This window comes from Oratosquilla oratoria, unplaced genomic scaffold (genome assembly GCF_046742065.1).
Source record: "Oratosquilla oratoria isolate Oo_2021 unplaced genomic scaffold, ASM4674206v1 SCAFFOLD67, whole genome shotgun sequence".
NCBI classification, from domain to species: Eukaryota; Metazoa; Arthropoda; class Malacostraca; order Stomatopoda; family Squillidae; genus Oratosquilla; species Oratosquilla oratoria.
The window spans coordinates 294,330-311,829 of record NW_027467731.1 but is presented as its reverse complement, the minus strand read 5'-3'; the positions used below and the strand labels follow the sequence as shown (position 1 = coordinate 311,829).

General features: G+C 36.2%; 1 protein-coding gene across 5 annotated transcripts in view; it reads left to right on the top strand.

The window, feature by feature from the left end:
• The window catches only part of LOC143023858 (solute carrier family 22 member 3-like), a 64,525-nt gene that overhangs the window by 8,336 nt on the left and 38,689 nt on the right, over window positions 1-17,500 (top strand). For all 5 annotated transcript variants that reach the window (XM_076182511.1, XM_076182510.1, XM_076182513.1 and 2 more), the window contains 3 exons: window positions 538-741; window positions 3,046-3,178; window positions 13,953-14,139. In XM_076182511.1, the coding sequence (XP_076038626.1) occupies window positions 540-741; window positions 3,046-3,178; window positions 13,953-14,139 (522 nt within the window). In that variant the 5' untranslated portion in view covers window positions 538-539. The remainder of the gene's footprint in view (window positions 1-537; window positions 742-3,045; window positions 3,179-13,952; window positions 14,140-17,500) is intronic.

Sequence of the window (17,500 nt, the reverse complement as noted above, 5' to 3'; positions counted from 1 at the left end):
CATCCCTTCATATTTCAACTTGGATATTTCTCCTCCAAGTTCAAGCTTATTATTTACAATTCTGTAGAACAGCTTAGGTTCCTCTTTACATCAATAACACTATTTACAAAGTTCATTTCCTCTTCCAAACCTTATACGTTCATTTCTGGTTCTTTTTTATTTCTTTTTTCCTTTAGTCATTTCTCTTTTTGCCATTTTTTTTGCCTTTGTCTCTCTTTTATTATGCTGTTGTGCATCTCTCATTAAACCAATCTTAATTAAAATACCACCGACAACTATTTTTTCCACTCATCCTTGGCACGTATATTCCATCCCTGTGATACTCAGAATTCATGAGAGATATAACATGTATATTAGGTATGACGTCAAACATCTCTCATTAAACCAATCTTAATTAAATTACCGCCGTCAACTATTTTTTCCACTCATCCTTGGCACGTATATTCCATCACTTTAATACTCAGAATTCATAAGTGATATCACATGTATATTAGGTATGATGTCACACTTCAAGTAACATTTGGCTTCATATGACAGCTATGGCCTCCAAGGAGAAGACCACGCCTGAAGAGGAGATGGAGTGCGAGACTTTTGAGAGGTCTCCGGAGAGTCACATGATGGAAGAGTCTGCCGAGAAGACAGAGCTCGTGGCGGGTGATACGACAACCTTTGAAGAGGTCTTGAGCTTGGCGGGAACCAACAGCTTCTGGAACCACGGTTTTGCGTGTTTGTTGTTCATCGGTAAGATTCTCCCACGACACCAAGCAATAAGAGAAGGATTTTTTTTTTTTTTTTTTTTTTTTTTAAATGGAGAGGTTATTCCAAAACCTCAAACATAAGATTAAAAAAAAAAAAAAAAAAAAAAAAAAAAAAAAAAAAAAATTATTATATATATACATATATATATATATACATGTATATATATATATATATATATATATATATATATATATATATATATATATATATATATATATATATATATATTGCTGATAACCACAAAGGAAACCGGAAGACAAACTATAATTCCCAAGCGCTTTCGTGATGTTTCACATTTTCAGGGAAATCAAAAAAAAAAAAAAAAAAAGGTTACACGTGGTACATAAGAGGGATAAAAATAAACTGGGAAAGGTTCAGACAATACACATCGAGAAAACGTAACAAACATATACAAAAAAATAAAATTATTTCTAAAAAGATGTAATATGATTACAAATTTGCCAATGATAAAATGATCTAATTTAAAAATACCATAGCTAATATTAATGTTAGATCCTTCAGATTTTTTTCTATCAAATAACTTTCACTGATGTTCCTATTGGCAAATGAATCACAAGACATAATAGATGAAGCATTATACCAATCAATACGATGATCAAAATCTCGGATATGGACAAACAGCGCACTAAACCCTTGTGCTGTTTTCACACTGTACTTGTGTTGTTTAAACTTATTAAACTTGTATTTATTAAACAACACATGTACAGTTTAAAAACATCAAAAGAGTCTAGTGCGCTGTTTGTCCATGTGAGAGATTTCGATCATCGTATTGATTGGTCTAATGCTTCATCCATTATGTCTTGTGATTCATTTGCCAATAGGAACATCATTGAAAGTTATTTGATAAAAAAAAATCTGAAGGTTCTAACATAATATTAGCTATAGTATTTTTGAATTAGATCATTTTATCGTTGGCAAAATTTGTAATCATATAACATCTTTTTAGAAAAAATTCATTTTTTTGTATTTGTTTGTTAAGTTTTCTCGATGGGCATTTCCAGTACCTTTCCCAGTTTATTTTCATACCTCTTATACACCACGTGTAACTTTTTTCTTTTGGATTCCCCTGAAGACGGGAAATATCACGAAAGTGCTTGGGAATCATAGTTTCTCTTCCGATTTCCTTTGTGGTTATCAGCAATCTATTGGATCACGTGGTTTTGTAATTTTGTTTGCATGCACACACACACACACACACACACACACACACACACACACACACACACACACACACACACACACACACACACACACACACACGCACACACGCACGCACGCACACACACAGACACACACACACACACACACACACACACACACACACACACACACACACACACACACACACACACGCACACACACACACACACACACACACACACACACACACACACACACACACACACACACACACACACACACACACACACACACACACACACACACACACACACACACACACACACACACACACACACACACACACACACACACACACACATATATATATATATTATACTTCGAAGAGTGGCTAATATGATAGAAAAAAAATCAAAGTAGGGGGACATTTAAAGAAAAACAGGACAAATAGCTTATTAATTGGAACTTAATTATATATCTATGAAAGAGACACGCCTTCAAATTATCTCTTTGGAAAAAAAACATGAACAGGTGGATAAGTATCAAGGGAATAGTTCCAGAGTCTCCCAGTGAAAGAAAAGAATATACAGGCTAATTCTCCCAAAAAAGTAAATCCCTCACTCATTGAGGACTTGTGACTAGGTTCTTTGGGTTTCGCGCGAAGCGATATGCGAATTGAAATTCGGTGCCTTATTTTTCTTATTCTTCTTCGTTCTTCCTTGGACCAAACAATCGGAGAGCATTCGGAGCATTAACGGTCACGTGCGAAATAGCATCATAAAATAATCACCTGGCTCGAAGCGCCGACGTTCAGTGGAAAGCGCTGAATACAGTGAGGGTTTCTGTTTGGGTTCTTTGGGTTTCGCGCCAAGCGCGCGCACACGAGCACTGTGGCGTGAGAGCCATGCGAGTTGTAATTTCGTGTCTTACTTTTCTACTTCTTCCTATTCGTTCTTCGTTGTACCAAAAATAAATATGAGAGCATTCGAGGCGCTCTCGGAATATTAATGGTCACGTTTGAACTATTTCAATTGTTATGAGGGTCCTGTATTTGATCTATAGTTACACGTGTTAGAAGCCTGTTAGTGAAATAGGCTCATTAATGAATCATTTCATCTTTTAAAGGTACGATAGCTCCGACGGTCATGGGATTATCTTACCAGTTCCTGGGCACCACACCAGAATACTGGTGCCACATTCAGGAATTGTGTGATGCCAACTGGACATCCCAGGAAATCATAGACTTCGCCATTCCTAGGTGATCTTTGTAGACATTTTGATTAAAATTTTTTCTCAAAGATAATTCAGCCTATAGCTGTTCAGTGTGGATGTTCAAATATTGGATTTGAATTTTCTCATGTTTAGATATAAAATTAGCATTCTAAATCACTATTTTAATTCAAGATTAGTACTTGCTCGTGTATCTAGCTTTTCTAATATCATGACCATTTATATCTTATTTCATCTAATGCTTTATAACAAAGATAATTCAGCCTATAGCTGTTCAGTGTGGATGTTCAAATATTGGATTTGAATTTTCTCATGTTTAGATATAAAATTAGCATTCTAAATCACTATTTTAATTCAAGATTAGTACTTGCTCGTGTATCTAGCTTTTCTAATATCATGACCATTTATATCTTATTTCATCTAATGCTTTATGACAAAGATAATTCAGCCTATAGCTGTTCAGTGTGGATGTTCAAATATTGGATTTGAATTTTCTCATGTTTAGATATAAAATTAGCATTCTAAATCACTATTTTAATTCAAGATTAGTACTTGCTCGTGTATCTAGCTTTTCTAATATCATGACCATTTATATCTTATTTCATCTAATGCTTTATTTTATTTTGCAAACCCTATTTTCTTATTTTATAAGTTAGGTTTACTATTGAAATAAGTTTGTTTTAAACAAAGCTATGTTTGTATATGTGTGTGTATGCCTATGTGTGTATGTGTATGTACGTGTGTGTGTATGTGTGTGTGTGTGTGTGTGTGTGTGTGTGTGTGTGTGTGTGAGCGCGCGCGCGCGCGTCTGGGCGTATGCGTATGTGTGCCTGGGTATTCTTTTCGTAATGAATTCATAAGAGACTGCAGTGAACTATTTGAGCAGCCCGTCCACACACACACACACACACACACACACACACACACACACACACACACACACACACACACACACACACACACACACACACACACACACACACACACACACACACACACACACACACACACACTCACACACACACACACACACACACACACACACACACACACACACACACACACACACACACACACACACACACACACACACACACACACACACACACACACACACACACACACTGCACGTATATCTATGACTGTGCATGCATGGGCGTGTATATATGTATATATATATTTATATATATATACATATATATGTATATATATATATATATGTATATATATATATGTATATATATATATGTATATATATATATATATATATATACATACATATGTGTGTGTGTGTGTGTGTGTGTGTGTGTGTGTGTTCGTAAAGAGCTGGAGTCCAGGAGCCATGTTATCGGAAAATTTTCAAACACTGACTCAATGTAACGGAATTTATTACCGACGTTTCGAACCCTGTCCGGGGTTCGTCCTCAGGGTTATACATTGTAAGCAAAAGGAATCAGTTATATAGTGTACCGTCGGTCTCTGGGATAGGTCCCACCAGGTTGAACAGGATTACAAAATTAAATACAAGAGGCAAGAACATGTTGATACCAAAATCCAAAAAGCCTATCCATCGTTCCTCCGTAGCTACAACACAAATCATAACAAAAATAAACTAATCATGTCCTGCATGACCTGCAGAAATAAAAAACAAGGTTTGCTAAAGTGTCACAAAATGGGATCACAGAAATTCAAAAGAACAAAAAGAACCAACTATCACACCCCGATGAAATGATACTGTACTCGTAGCTGCAGTACAAATCAAACAATAAAACAAAACCAAGACCAATTCCGAATGACAAAAGGAAATTAATTTCTAATTTGTATAAAGCGTCCACCCAAATGAAAAGAAGTGACAAAAAGACCACATATCAAATGTCAAAATAAACAAAACAATACACATTCTGAACGACGGAATAAGCTTGGAAGAGGGAGATATATTGGTTTCGTTCGATGTTAGATCTATGTTCACTTCTTTGCCACAGGATTTGTTGAAGCAGGCTGTGCTTTCCAAGGTTGAAGGGTCAGAGGAGTTTCGAGACAATGAAAAACTGTTCAACACAGGAGCTCGTGAGTTTAGTCAACTTGTGCTTAGATTCGACCTTCTTCAGGTTTAGGGAGAAGGTTTACCACCAGAGGATTGGAACTCCTATGGGATCCCCGATTTCTGTGGTCTTGGCAGAGATGGCTATGCAGGAGTTTGAGGAAGAGATGTTGGCGGCGGCACCTGTAGCTTTGAAAACGTGGGTGAGATATGTGGATGATGTGTTCGTGATTATGAAGGAGGGGGAGGTTGATTGCTTTCTCAACTTCTTGAATGGGAGGAACGAAGCCATCCAGTTTGAAATGGAGAGGGAAGTGGAAGGACAGTTGCCGTTCCTGGATGTCTTGGTAACAAGATCTGGACACAGTATGACTACGGGTGTGTATAGAAAGGACACTCATACGGACAGGCTCTTGGATTATGAGAGTTGCCACCCGGTGGAGCATAAGAAGAGTGTGGTCAAGATGTTGTGGTCAAGAGCGGGGAATTTGTGCTCGACTGAGGGGAACTTGAAAGAAGAGAGGAAACACCTGGAGAAGGTCAACGGTACAACGGGTACCGCAAATCGGTCATTAGAAGATGGACCACAGCGCAGGGAAGAAAAAGAACTGCGGACACGAGGCAGACGGCAACTAGAAGGATTACCTTGCCATATGTGAAAGGGGCATCTGAGATGGCTGCTAGATTATTGAGGAAGCGCGGGGTTGAGGTAGCTCACAAGCCCGCCAATACGCTACACGGGGCTTTGACTAAGGTAAAAGACACGGAGGAGTAAGAGAACAAGACGGTAATAATTTGTTGACTGCCCAGGTAGTAATGCAGTCAGGTGACCATTGTCAATTTGAAATATGAAACACGTAAACAAGGGAGGCCATCGTATGGATTGGAACGAGGCAAAAATTATTCTTAATTCAAAGTGCAGTTTTAAAAGGAAAATAGTAGAATCATCCTTGATAAATAAATTTCCAAACTTTAATATTTCAAATGGACAATGGTCACCTGACTGCATTACTACCTGGGCAGTCAACAAATTATTACCATCTTTGGTGAAGGCGGGTGACTTGCCCCGCAAAGCATTAGACACTACCTGAGTTCTACCCATGTTCCTTCTTCTTTCTCTGTACATAAGACATGCCTTTTGCTCCACTACTCTGTATTCCGCTGAAGAGGATCACAGTCCGTGATCGAAATATATGGATATCATCTATTTAATTTCTTCTTGTCCAACACAGTGGGTTCTTATTGAATATATATATGTACATGCATATATATGTATATGTATATATATATATATATATATATATATATATATACATATATACATACACACACACACACACACACACACACACGTATATATATATTTATATATATATACATATATATATGTATATATATAAATATATCTATATATGATCACTGTTAACCCACTATCGGAGAAATAATAACGGAAAGTACAGAGAAACTGTATATTTCGACTACTCTCTGTAGTCCTCTTCAGCAGAATTCTTACATAAGGTTAAGGTACAAGTATATATGAAGAAATGAGGGGTACATAGAAGGGGATGAGGAAAGTGGGGGGGGGGGCTCAGGTCACATGCCCTTGAAATGGTCGGGTCAAAGTAGGAGAAGGGGTGATATTTTGTCCAACCGCTTTAGACATGATCTTGTTGACCGCTAACTTGGTAATACAATCTGGGGGCCACTGGCCTTTAGAGGTATTAAAGTTAGGATAATGTTTTATTAGAGAAGATTCTACAATTTTTCTTCTATAGCTACAGTGTGATTTATAAATAATTGATGCATTATCCCAATTTAATCTATGGTCTTTTTGGCTGGCATGAAGGAACACAGCGGAGTTAACTTGTCCTTATGTAATCATTCTGCTGAAGAGGACTACAGAGAGTAGTCGAAATATACAGTTTCTCTGTACTTTCCGTTATTGTTTCTCCGATAGTGGGTTAACAGTGATCTTTTACAAATGTGTTATAACATACTAGTTTCCAATATATATATATATATATATATATATATATATATGTATATATATATATATATATGTATATATATATATATATATATGTATATATATGGCAGAATTCAGGCACGATAATGAAACTCCTCGTTAAAATAAAAAAATATTAAATGAACAAAAATAACACATAGGGTGAACTGGGGTAATTCCACCTCCAACTTCGCTCTTTTTACCACAGTCATATATGAAAATGCCAAAGGAAATGGTATTATCTTCCATTTACTTAACATTAATCGTATTATAAATTCGACCTAATAATGAGTGAAGATATTTAGTGGTTTGATAGAATTGAACAGAAAATGAGAGCTGGCAAACCTATGTGGAATAGGGCAATTCCACCCCCAGACCCATGACCCTCGCTCACCCCAAGTAACACGTCTAAAGACTATTAAAGTTAGAGAAAGTAATAATAATATTGCCTGAATTCATGCAGACAAGTTTTATTCCATGCATTATTAAGAAATAAATGCATATCATAATAATTTTTATGAATTGGCAAGTCACACATCGAGTGTCAATGTTTATTCACCAGTACGATACAATGAAGAAAGCAAAAATAGAAATAAAGTTCATAATTTTTTTTAATAAACATACAAAATTAGCTTTAACAGTGAAAAAAGACAATGCGTTATACCTTCATCTAGACATGCTAGATCCATTTTGAAAATTGTAAAATATTTGAATTTTCATGTTATATTATACCAAAAATCACCAATGGGGGAAAACCAGCCCTAAGGAGTGGAATTACTACATCGCACAAATGTCAGAGTAACCTAGCTTCTGATGTTATCTGACCCTACTCTGATCCTATTTAGCATATTTCCAATTTCAACTGAAAATTGGGTAATTTATATAATCTATATAAAGATTTTTTGTTCTGGGGAAATCCCCCCCCCCCCGGGAGGGGGGGGTGTGGAATTTCTATGAGCACATGACATATTGCACCAGGTGTAGCAAGAGAATGACATACCTGTGTTGTTGTTTTTGGGCCCTATTATTTATTTTCCTTTATAGATAAACCAAAAATAGTGGTTTAAGGAGTTGCTTAATTACCTAATGAAAAATGCTCACCACTTTTTAAGTCTAGATGGTATAGTTTTGTTAGTGATTTTTAAGGATATTTTTTGAGGCAGGCACTGGCATCCCTATCTGCTTCCTGTAGCAGACTCAAAGAGACCAACCAATCATATTAAAGCTTACAAAATGTCATGGTAGGTGGGGATTCCCCATAAACTCTGACCTCCAACCTGAGAAAAGCTTTGAGTGAAAGGGTGTGACATTACCCCGGGGGTGGAATTGCCCCAGCTCACCATACAACATAAATTGGTATAGAATAATAAAAGCATATCAATACATATGACATGAAATAGATTGTTATATCAGTTACCAAGTACAGTAGATGAGTGTGCTTTTGTATGCGGCACTTAATTAAGAACAGGTGAAGGAAACGAAGTTTTGATAATGGTGTAGATGAGTCTTGATTCTGGTTGCTGAGGTAGCACCAATGGTCTCGGGAACAAATGGGTAGGTTGAGGTGAAGTTTATGTATGATAGCTTCTGGTAGGGGAAGTTTCTGGTGGTTCTTCTGGTAGATGAAACTTCTGGTAGTCGGGAACACGTAAGATATTGGTTGATGTTTCGTAATTGAGAAAATAACAGAGTGTCGAGTCATACGTCGTTCAGCAGCAGTCTGGACATGTCCGAAACAATTCGGGAAAAACGCGAAGGCTGTGCACTTCGCGTGGATACGGCCAATAGTTGTGGTCCTAAGGACTTGTTTAGCGGAATTGTCGTAAATGACGAACATAGAATAATTTCTACGTAGATTCAGATGGGCCCTGGTCGTCTGCTTCTTTTCTTGTCTTCTCTGTCCTTTTCTCGTTCTGGATTTTTCTCTGCTTCTCTTCTCTATTGACTCTCTTCTCTGTGTGTCTCTCCATGTATTTGTGTCTCTGTGTATCTTTCTGGGTTGCTCTCTGCTTGGTACTTTTATACCCGGGAATGGGAGCCGATGTTTCTCGGGATGACAAAACGAAAGTAAAATGGTAGTTTAAAAATATCCAGCCAATAGAAAAGCAGATTAAGCTTTCCCGCCAAATTATGTTACGTTTCTGAGCTTGACGTCATCAGACAATACGTAATGAGGAGCACTCCAACTGACGGGGATTGCGCAATACTTAACATTTCAAGAGACACAGTACAATTCAAAACATATATTACACATCATATTCTCGCATAGCATGCCTTAAAATTACAAACAGGAAACTTTTTTCATACAAGGGCGCGACAAGCACAACCACAGGATTCTATTCACACTAAGGTCCTGATATATATATATATATATATATATATACATATATATATATATTATACATATACATATACATATATTTATATATATATATATATACATATGTATTATACATGTACATATACATATATATATATATATATATATATATATATATATATGTGTGTGTGTGTGTGTGTCTGTGTCTGTGTGTGTCTGTGTGTGTCTCTGTGTCTCTGTGTGTCTCTGTGTATGTGTGTGCGTGTGTGTGTGTGTATTTGCCTAGTTGTATTTACCTAGTTGTATTTTACGGGAAGGGGAGCTATGCTCGTGGTGACCCGTTTTTGTATCTCGCAAGATCAAGTTTGTTCCTAAATTTTTGTATTGTGTTTCAACACACTATTTTTTCGTCCAATTTGTTCCATATACTTATCACTCTGTGTGGGAAGCTGTTCTTTTTCAGGTCTCTTCTCTAGTTATCCTTTTTGAGTTTCATTGCATGTCCTCTTGTTTTTCCTCTGTCCCTCTTTATTAAGTCCTCTCTATCGAGGCGCTCTTTTCCTTTCATAATTCTGTAGACGGCTAGTAGGTTCCCTCGTTCTATTCTTTGTTCTAGGGTCGGCAATTCCAGTTCAGCTAGTCTTTGTTCATATGTCAGGTTTAAAAGTGTTGGGGCCATCTTTGTCGTTGCTCTTTGTATTCTTTCTAATTTTCTTATATTCTTTTTTGTACCGGGTGACCATATCAACGCTGCATATTCCAGTTTTGGCCTTATTAGTGTTTGTAATATTTTCTTAATCATTTCCTTATCCAGGTATTTAAAGGCCACCTTTATTGATTTCAACATATTGTATGTTTCTCCAACTATTTTATTTATATGTTTATCTGGCGATATGTCTTTGGTGATAATTACTCCTAGGTTCCTTTCAGAATTTACTTTCTTTACTTCTATTCCGTCAATTTTATACTGTCCTGATATTCTATTCTTGCTTTTCCAAAATTCGATTATACTGCATTTCTTGATGTTGAATTCTACTCCCCATTTCTTGCTCCAGTCTGAGACTTTGTTCAGATTACTCTGTAATGAGTCACAGTCTATTTCGGAGTTCATTCTCTTCAATAACTTTGCGTCATCGTCAAAGAAGTTCATGTAACTTACAATACTTTCGTCCATGTCATTTACATATATAGCAAACATTATTGGAGCCAGCACTGACCCCTGTGGGACTCCACTACTCATTTCTTCCTATTTTTAATATATGCCTCTGAGCACTACTCTCATTTTTCTTCCATGTAGGAAGTCCTCCATCCAATTCAATAGTTTTCCATGTATGCCGCCTATTGTTTCCCGTGTATATAGCAATGTTCTATGTGGTACCTTATCAAATGCCTTTTGTAACTCCAGGAAGGCATAATCTGCCCAGCCATCCCTTTCTTGCAATATATCAATCAATCTTGAAAAGAAACAAATCAAACTAGTGGTACATGATCTTCCCTGTCTGAATCCAAATTGCCTCGGGTTCAGTATATTGTTCTCCTCTAGATATTTTGTCCATCTATCTTTGATGATCCTCTCACAAATCTTAACCATTGTACTCGTTAGGGACACTGGTCTATAATTTGTTGGGTCTTCCTTATTTCTCCCCTTATATATTGGCACTATATTGGCATTTTTCCATTCTCCTGGTAGTTTTCCTTCTTTGAGTGAGCATTCAACTATTTTGTGTTTTTTTTTCTTGTGAGTTCGTCTATACATTCCTTTAGTATCTAGTTTGCAACTCTGTCCGGGCCATTTGACTTGTTAACGTGAAGCTTTAATATTTGATTCCTTATTTCATTCTGAGTAATATTCAATTTCTTCATTGAAGGAATTCTTACTTCATTTCTTTGTTCACAGTTTTGTAAATTTTCTTTTTCTTCGGTGAATACAGATTTGAAATGTTTGTTCATGATATCTGCCATTTCTATATCTTCTGTGTATTCTCTGCTACCTTGACGAAATTTAAATATTTCCTGTTTATTTTCTAGTTTGCCATTTACATATCTATGAAATAATTTGGGTTGATCTTTACATTTGTCCATTATGTCCTTTTCATAATGTCATAATTTCTTTTTTCTTCCCTACCTATTTTCAAATATCAATTTCTTAGTTTGGTGTATATTTTCCATTTCTTAGATTTTTTCTTTTTTCCATCTTTTCCAGGCTTTATCTTTTCTGTCTTTTGCCTCACTGCACTTTCTATTGTACCAGGATTTTATGTTTACCTATTTCTCTTCCACTTCTGTTTCTTCATTATCAATTTTTTCCCAATTTGCCTCTTGAAAGGATTTTCTAAGTTTCCCAAAATCTGTTTTGTTTTACATTAGTCTTCCTTTTCTGTGTTTTTCGTTTATTTCTATATTTGTTTCTTCATTTAATTCTAGTTCTAGTAGTATGTGATCACTTTTTCCAATTGGTGTCATATATTCTGATGTGATTGTCAAATCCAATCTTGAGGGTTCATCGTTATTTCTATATCTGGTGTTTTCCTTGACCCATTGCGTCAAAGTGTAAACAATGGTCATTCCCAGTAATATGTTTCCCCAGTGATCTTCTCCTCCTTTCATAGTCATTTCTTCCCAACATATTTCTTTCGAGTTAAAACGACCCATAATTACCATATTTTTTTCTTAAGTATTTCATTTAGTGTTTTTCTTGTGTCTTCCAGGATTTTGGAGTGATCACTTTCATTCCATGCGTGCGCCTTAGGTGGGACATAAATAACTCCATACTTTCTATTTTTCATATCTCTATCCTTAACTCTTATCGTAATTGACTCCACATTGTTCTCTCCTTCTGTGATTTTTGTAGCGTTTAGGCCTTTCTTGGTTAACAACATGACTACTCCACCTTGCTTTGTTTCTCTGTTTCTGATCCAACAATTATATAATCCTTGGCCTATACTATTTGGCGATAATGATCCTTTCAATTTTGTCTCCACAATCCCCATTATATCTGGTGTTTCTTGATTCAGATAGTCATTCAATTCATCTATTTCTGATATCAATCCATCTATGTTGGTATATGTTACCTTTATTTATTTTATTTTATTCTGCCTTTTCTTCTTGCTCCTGCATTTCCTTTTCCTTATGTACCATTTTCTCGGTCTCAAGTTCACCACTCTCCAAAAAACTCCTTCTTTTCGTTCTCCGTTCTTCTCTCGTTCTTTTCCTTAGCTTGCTCAATTAGTGTTTTTTCTTTTTCTTTTTCCTCATCACTCAATTCCTTTTTTATCCATATTTTTTGTAGTTATTACTTTTTGCTAGTCTTCCTGCGTTTATTAATATTTCTTCCGCTATCCTCTGCGAATTAAGTTTTACTTTGAGAGGTCTATTCTTCTCTTTAGAATATTTTCCCATTCGTAAATTTCTTCAATTCCCTTTTCAAGTCCTTGTGGCTCCTCCTTGCTATGGATATGCTGTGTCTTGCTGTATTGCTTCTGATCCAGAGCAGTGGGTGAGATGCACGGATGACCCGTCATCCAGGAGGAACCATGATAAGAAAGGGAGTGAATGATATATATATATATATATATATATATATATATATATATATATATATATATATATATACATATATATATATATATATATATATATATATACATATATATATATATATATATATATATATAACATTTTCAGAAGCTCTGACAAAGGATTCGAACCCTGACCTGTGCGTGTATAATCACGAAGTCAAGCCGCTAGCAACTGAGCTATGTGCGGGGGTACAAAAAAAGGACTCTACAAATCCCCAACCACACTCGACATAGCTACAGAAGACGTAGTCTCATTTTTATTCAATCCCCATTTAAGCGAGCTCTCCGACAAGTTGTGTATGTTAAAGACAGATTGAACATTTCTAGAAGCTCTGCTAATGGATTCGAGCCCTGACCTGTGCGTGCATAATCACGAAGTGAAGACTCGACATAGCTACAGAAGACGTATTCTCATTTTCATCCAATCCCCAATTAGGCGAACCCTCTGACAAGTTGTGTATGTTTAAGACAGACTGAACATTTTTAGAAGCTCTGCCAAGGGACTTGAACCCTGACCTGTAGTCTCATTTTCATCCAATCTCCATTTAGGCGAGCCCTCCGACAAATTGCAGCTATGCTGAGTGTGGTCGGGGACTTGTAGAGTCCTTTTGTACCAGCGCACATAGCTCAGTTGCTACGTCTTGACTTCGTGATTATGCACCCATAGGTCAGGGTTCGAGTCCCTTGGCAGAGCTTCTAAAAATATTCATTCTGTCTTAAATATATATATATATATATATATATATATATATATATATATATATATATATATATGTATGTATGTATGTATGTATGTATATATGTATATATGTATGTATGTACATATATATACACAGTAAATGTATGTATGTTTATCAGGAAGGTGGACGGCAACCTAGACGGGTGTCTACGGTGGAATTACAACTACACTTTGGCTGCAACGTTGGGCTACGAAGCGGCCAAGGAGAACCTTGCCTTCGTCGCCAACGACACTGCCCACGGCGCAATGTCGTGTGCCGCGAGGGACTTCAACCTGACACAGTACTCCTCCACCTTGGTGACCGAGGTATGAAAATTAGCAAACCTTTGGGGTGAGTCTGTATGTCTTTTCGGACAATCGGCCACATCTATGAAAACAAAAAAAATGTGATTATAATTCTTTGGTTATAAAAGTCTTCGTCCAGAAATGTGACGTAGGAACTGCATTTGACGGGAGTTACCGATTAGTATTTTAGGTCGATTCCATATGACTGAAACAAACCAATTATTATTATAAAAAAAAAAGCATAATCTGACCACAAAATGGATGTGCGTATTAATATTACCAAATAAACCACTTGCAAAATACTGGTCTCTCATTCACTACAGACTATAAAAACTGGTAGATCGTAACTAGAAATGAATAACTTCAAAATATCTATACAATTTTTGTAACAGAAAGTGTGAACAGAATATTTTCTTCTCGTTTGATGGCCATTCGTGATGATTTCAATCCACTGAGTGCCAGTTTTACAAACACAAACACACATGTATAAATAAATATATATATATATATATATATATATATATATGTATATATATGTATATATATATATATATATATATATATATATATATATATATATATATGTATATGAGTTCTCGGTGGAGGGAGAACAAGCGAAGATGGGCTGCAATTCCTTTATTGTTCATACGTTTCGACCAACTAAGTCTTCTTCAGTAAGCTGTCTACAAACAGCTTGAATCTTAAGATTATAATATTAGTAGACAACTAATTGAAGAAGACCGAGTCTGTCGAAAAGTATAAGCAATAAAGGAGTTCCAGCGCATCTTCGCTTGATCTTCCTCCACCCACACTCTCATGTGTCAAATCCATTCATTCCATATATATATATATATATATATATATATATATATATTTATATATATATACATATATATATACATATATATATATATATAAATATATATATACATATATATATGTATATATATATATATATATATATATATGTATATATATATGTATGTATATATGTTCGTGAACAGCTGGAGTCCAGGAACACCTTTTTTTCGTAAGAACGCACACACAGAACTCATAGTTTGAACACAGGAAACCCACAATCGGAGAAAATAAACTTCGAATGAAAGAAGATTCTATATTTCGGCTATCAACTGTAGCCCTCTTCAGGAAAGTACATAAGACAGAGGACAAAGGGGACTTATAAGCTACAGAAACACAGAAAAGTGAGGTTTATTTTCTCCGACTGTGGGTTTCCTGTGTCATTTAATATTTCTAAAGGAGATCAGGAAACAAAGAAATTCCTAGATGTGGTGCAGGATAATTTCCTAAAACAAGTGATTACCTATCCTACTAGAGGAGTTAATACTCTGGACTTAGTTTTAACTAATAATGAGCACCTAATGAGTAACGTAAAAGTGGGCGATAGTCTAGGCTCTAGCAATCATCAAGAAATAAGATTTAATATTATTTGGGAAGAATTAAAAAGTACAAATAACGTCCAAATACCAGACTTCAGAAGAGCAAACTTTGACAATATAAAAACCTATTTGAAATTGAATATGAAAGTTCATGAGGACGTTTCGGACATTGTCGAGTCTCGGTGCGTGACCGGAGGTCAGGCCATGACTAGAGGTCGGGTCACGGAGGATAATATGCTTACCTTGGGTCAGGTCATTTTGGGGCGAGGGTTTAACAGACAGGTCAGCGATTTGGATGAAATGTATAGCAATCTAACTGATTTAATTATTAATGCACAAAATACATTTATCCCCCTGAAGTCAATACGGAAAAATAGTAATACTCCCAAATGGATGACGGACAGATTGAAACATGAGATCGGAATGAAAAGAGGACTTTACGTAAAAACAAAAAATGGGGAAACACACCTTAGATCAAGATATAACGAAATTGCAAAGCTGGTTAAAAAGAATACACGTAGAGTGAAACGTAATTATAAAATTAAGGTTCCTAGTCAAGCAAGATCAAATCCAAAAGGTTTCTTTCATCTCTATAGAACAAAAAATAAATAAAGAATAGGACCAATTAAAAAAAATGAAAATGTCGTGATAGAATCGTAGAAAATTTGAGTGAGGCGTTTAACAATTATTTTCTATCGGTGTTTACAAGTGAGAGGTTAGATAAAGTACCTGACTGCGATCCTATTTTCAGAGAGGATGAAGAAAGTAGTCTATCTAATATCAGCATTAGTAAAGAAGAAGTATTCAAGCAGATTGAAAGGCTGAAAGCTACAAAATCCCCGGGTCCAGACGAAAAATTTCCGAGAATGCTTAAGGAGTGTAAATTTGAAATCTGCGACCAGTTAACTGAAATATTTAATAAATAAGTAGACACTGGATTTGTGCCTACTGCTTGGAGGCAGGCAAACGTTGTTCCTGTTTTTAAGAAGGGAGATAGATCGTCTATATGAAACTACAGGCCAATCAGTGTGACATCGGTTATAGAAAAAATGCTTGAATCAGTAATAGTAAATAGACTCAGAGAACACATCGAAAGGCATAATTCAATTCGTGATTCACAGTATGGTTTCTCCAAGGATAGGTCACGTGTTACTAATCTCTTATCCTTTTACACTAAAGTATATAAGGCGTCAGAGAACAATGATAATTACGATATTATCTACCTTGACTTTAGCAAAGCGTTCAATAAGGTGCCACACCAGAGACTACTAAATTAAATCAAAGCCCATGGCATAGAGAAAAAGTGTTAGAATGGATTAGAGCTTGGATTAGTAACAGAAAACAGGGGGTCACCATAAATGGAATAAAATCTAGGTGGGGCAATGTTACTAGTGGGGTTCCCAGGGCTCGGTTTTGGGTCCCTTGTTGTTCATTATGTACATAAACGACTTAGACGACGGGATAAATAGTGATGTTAGTAAGTTTGCGGACGACACTAAAATAGGAAGCCTAATTAGGTCAGTAGACGACGCAGAGATTCTACAGGATAATCTTAACAAATTGTTCACATGGTCGGTGAAATGGCAAATGAACTTCAATATCTCTAAGTGCAACGTGTTACACGTAGGGCTACAGAACCCCCAAAATAGATACAGCTTAGATAACGCACTTTTAGAGAAAACTGAGTGCGAGAGAGACTTGTGAGTTCTGGTGAGTCCGGACCTTAAAACCAGGACACAGTGCATTAGCACCAGGAATAAAGCTAACAGAGCATTAGGTTTCATTGCTATGACGGTAACGAAAAGAAGTGCAGAGTTAATTATCAAACTCTATCTAGCGATAGATCCATCCTTGACTATGCGGTACAGTTTTGGTCTCCGTCCTACAGAATGGACATCAATTCACTAGAATCAGTACAGAGAACAATGACCAAATGACTCAGAAATTTGCCTTACGAAGAGAGGCTTAGGCACCTTAACTTACAC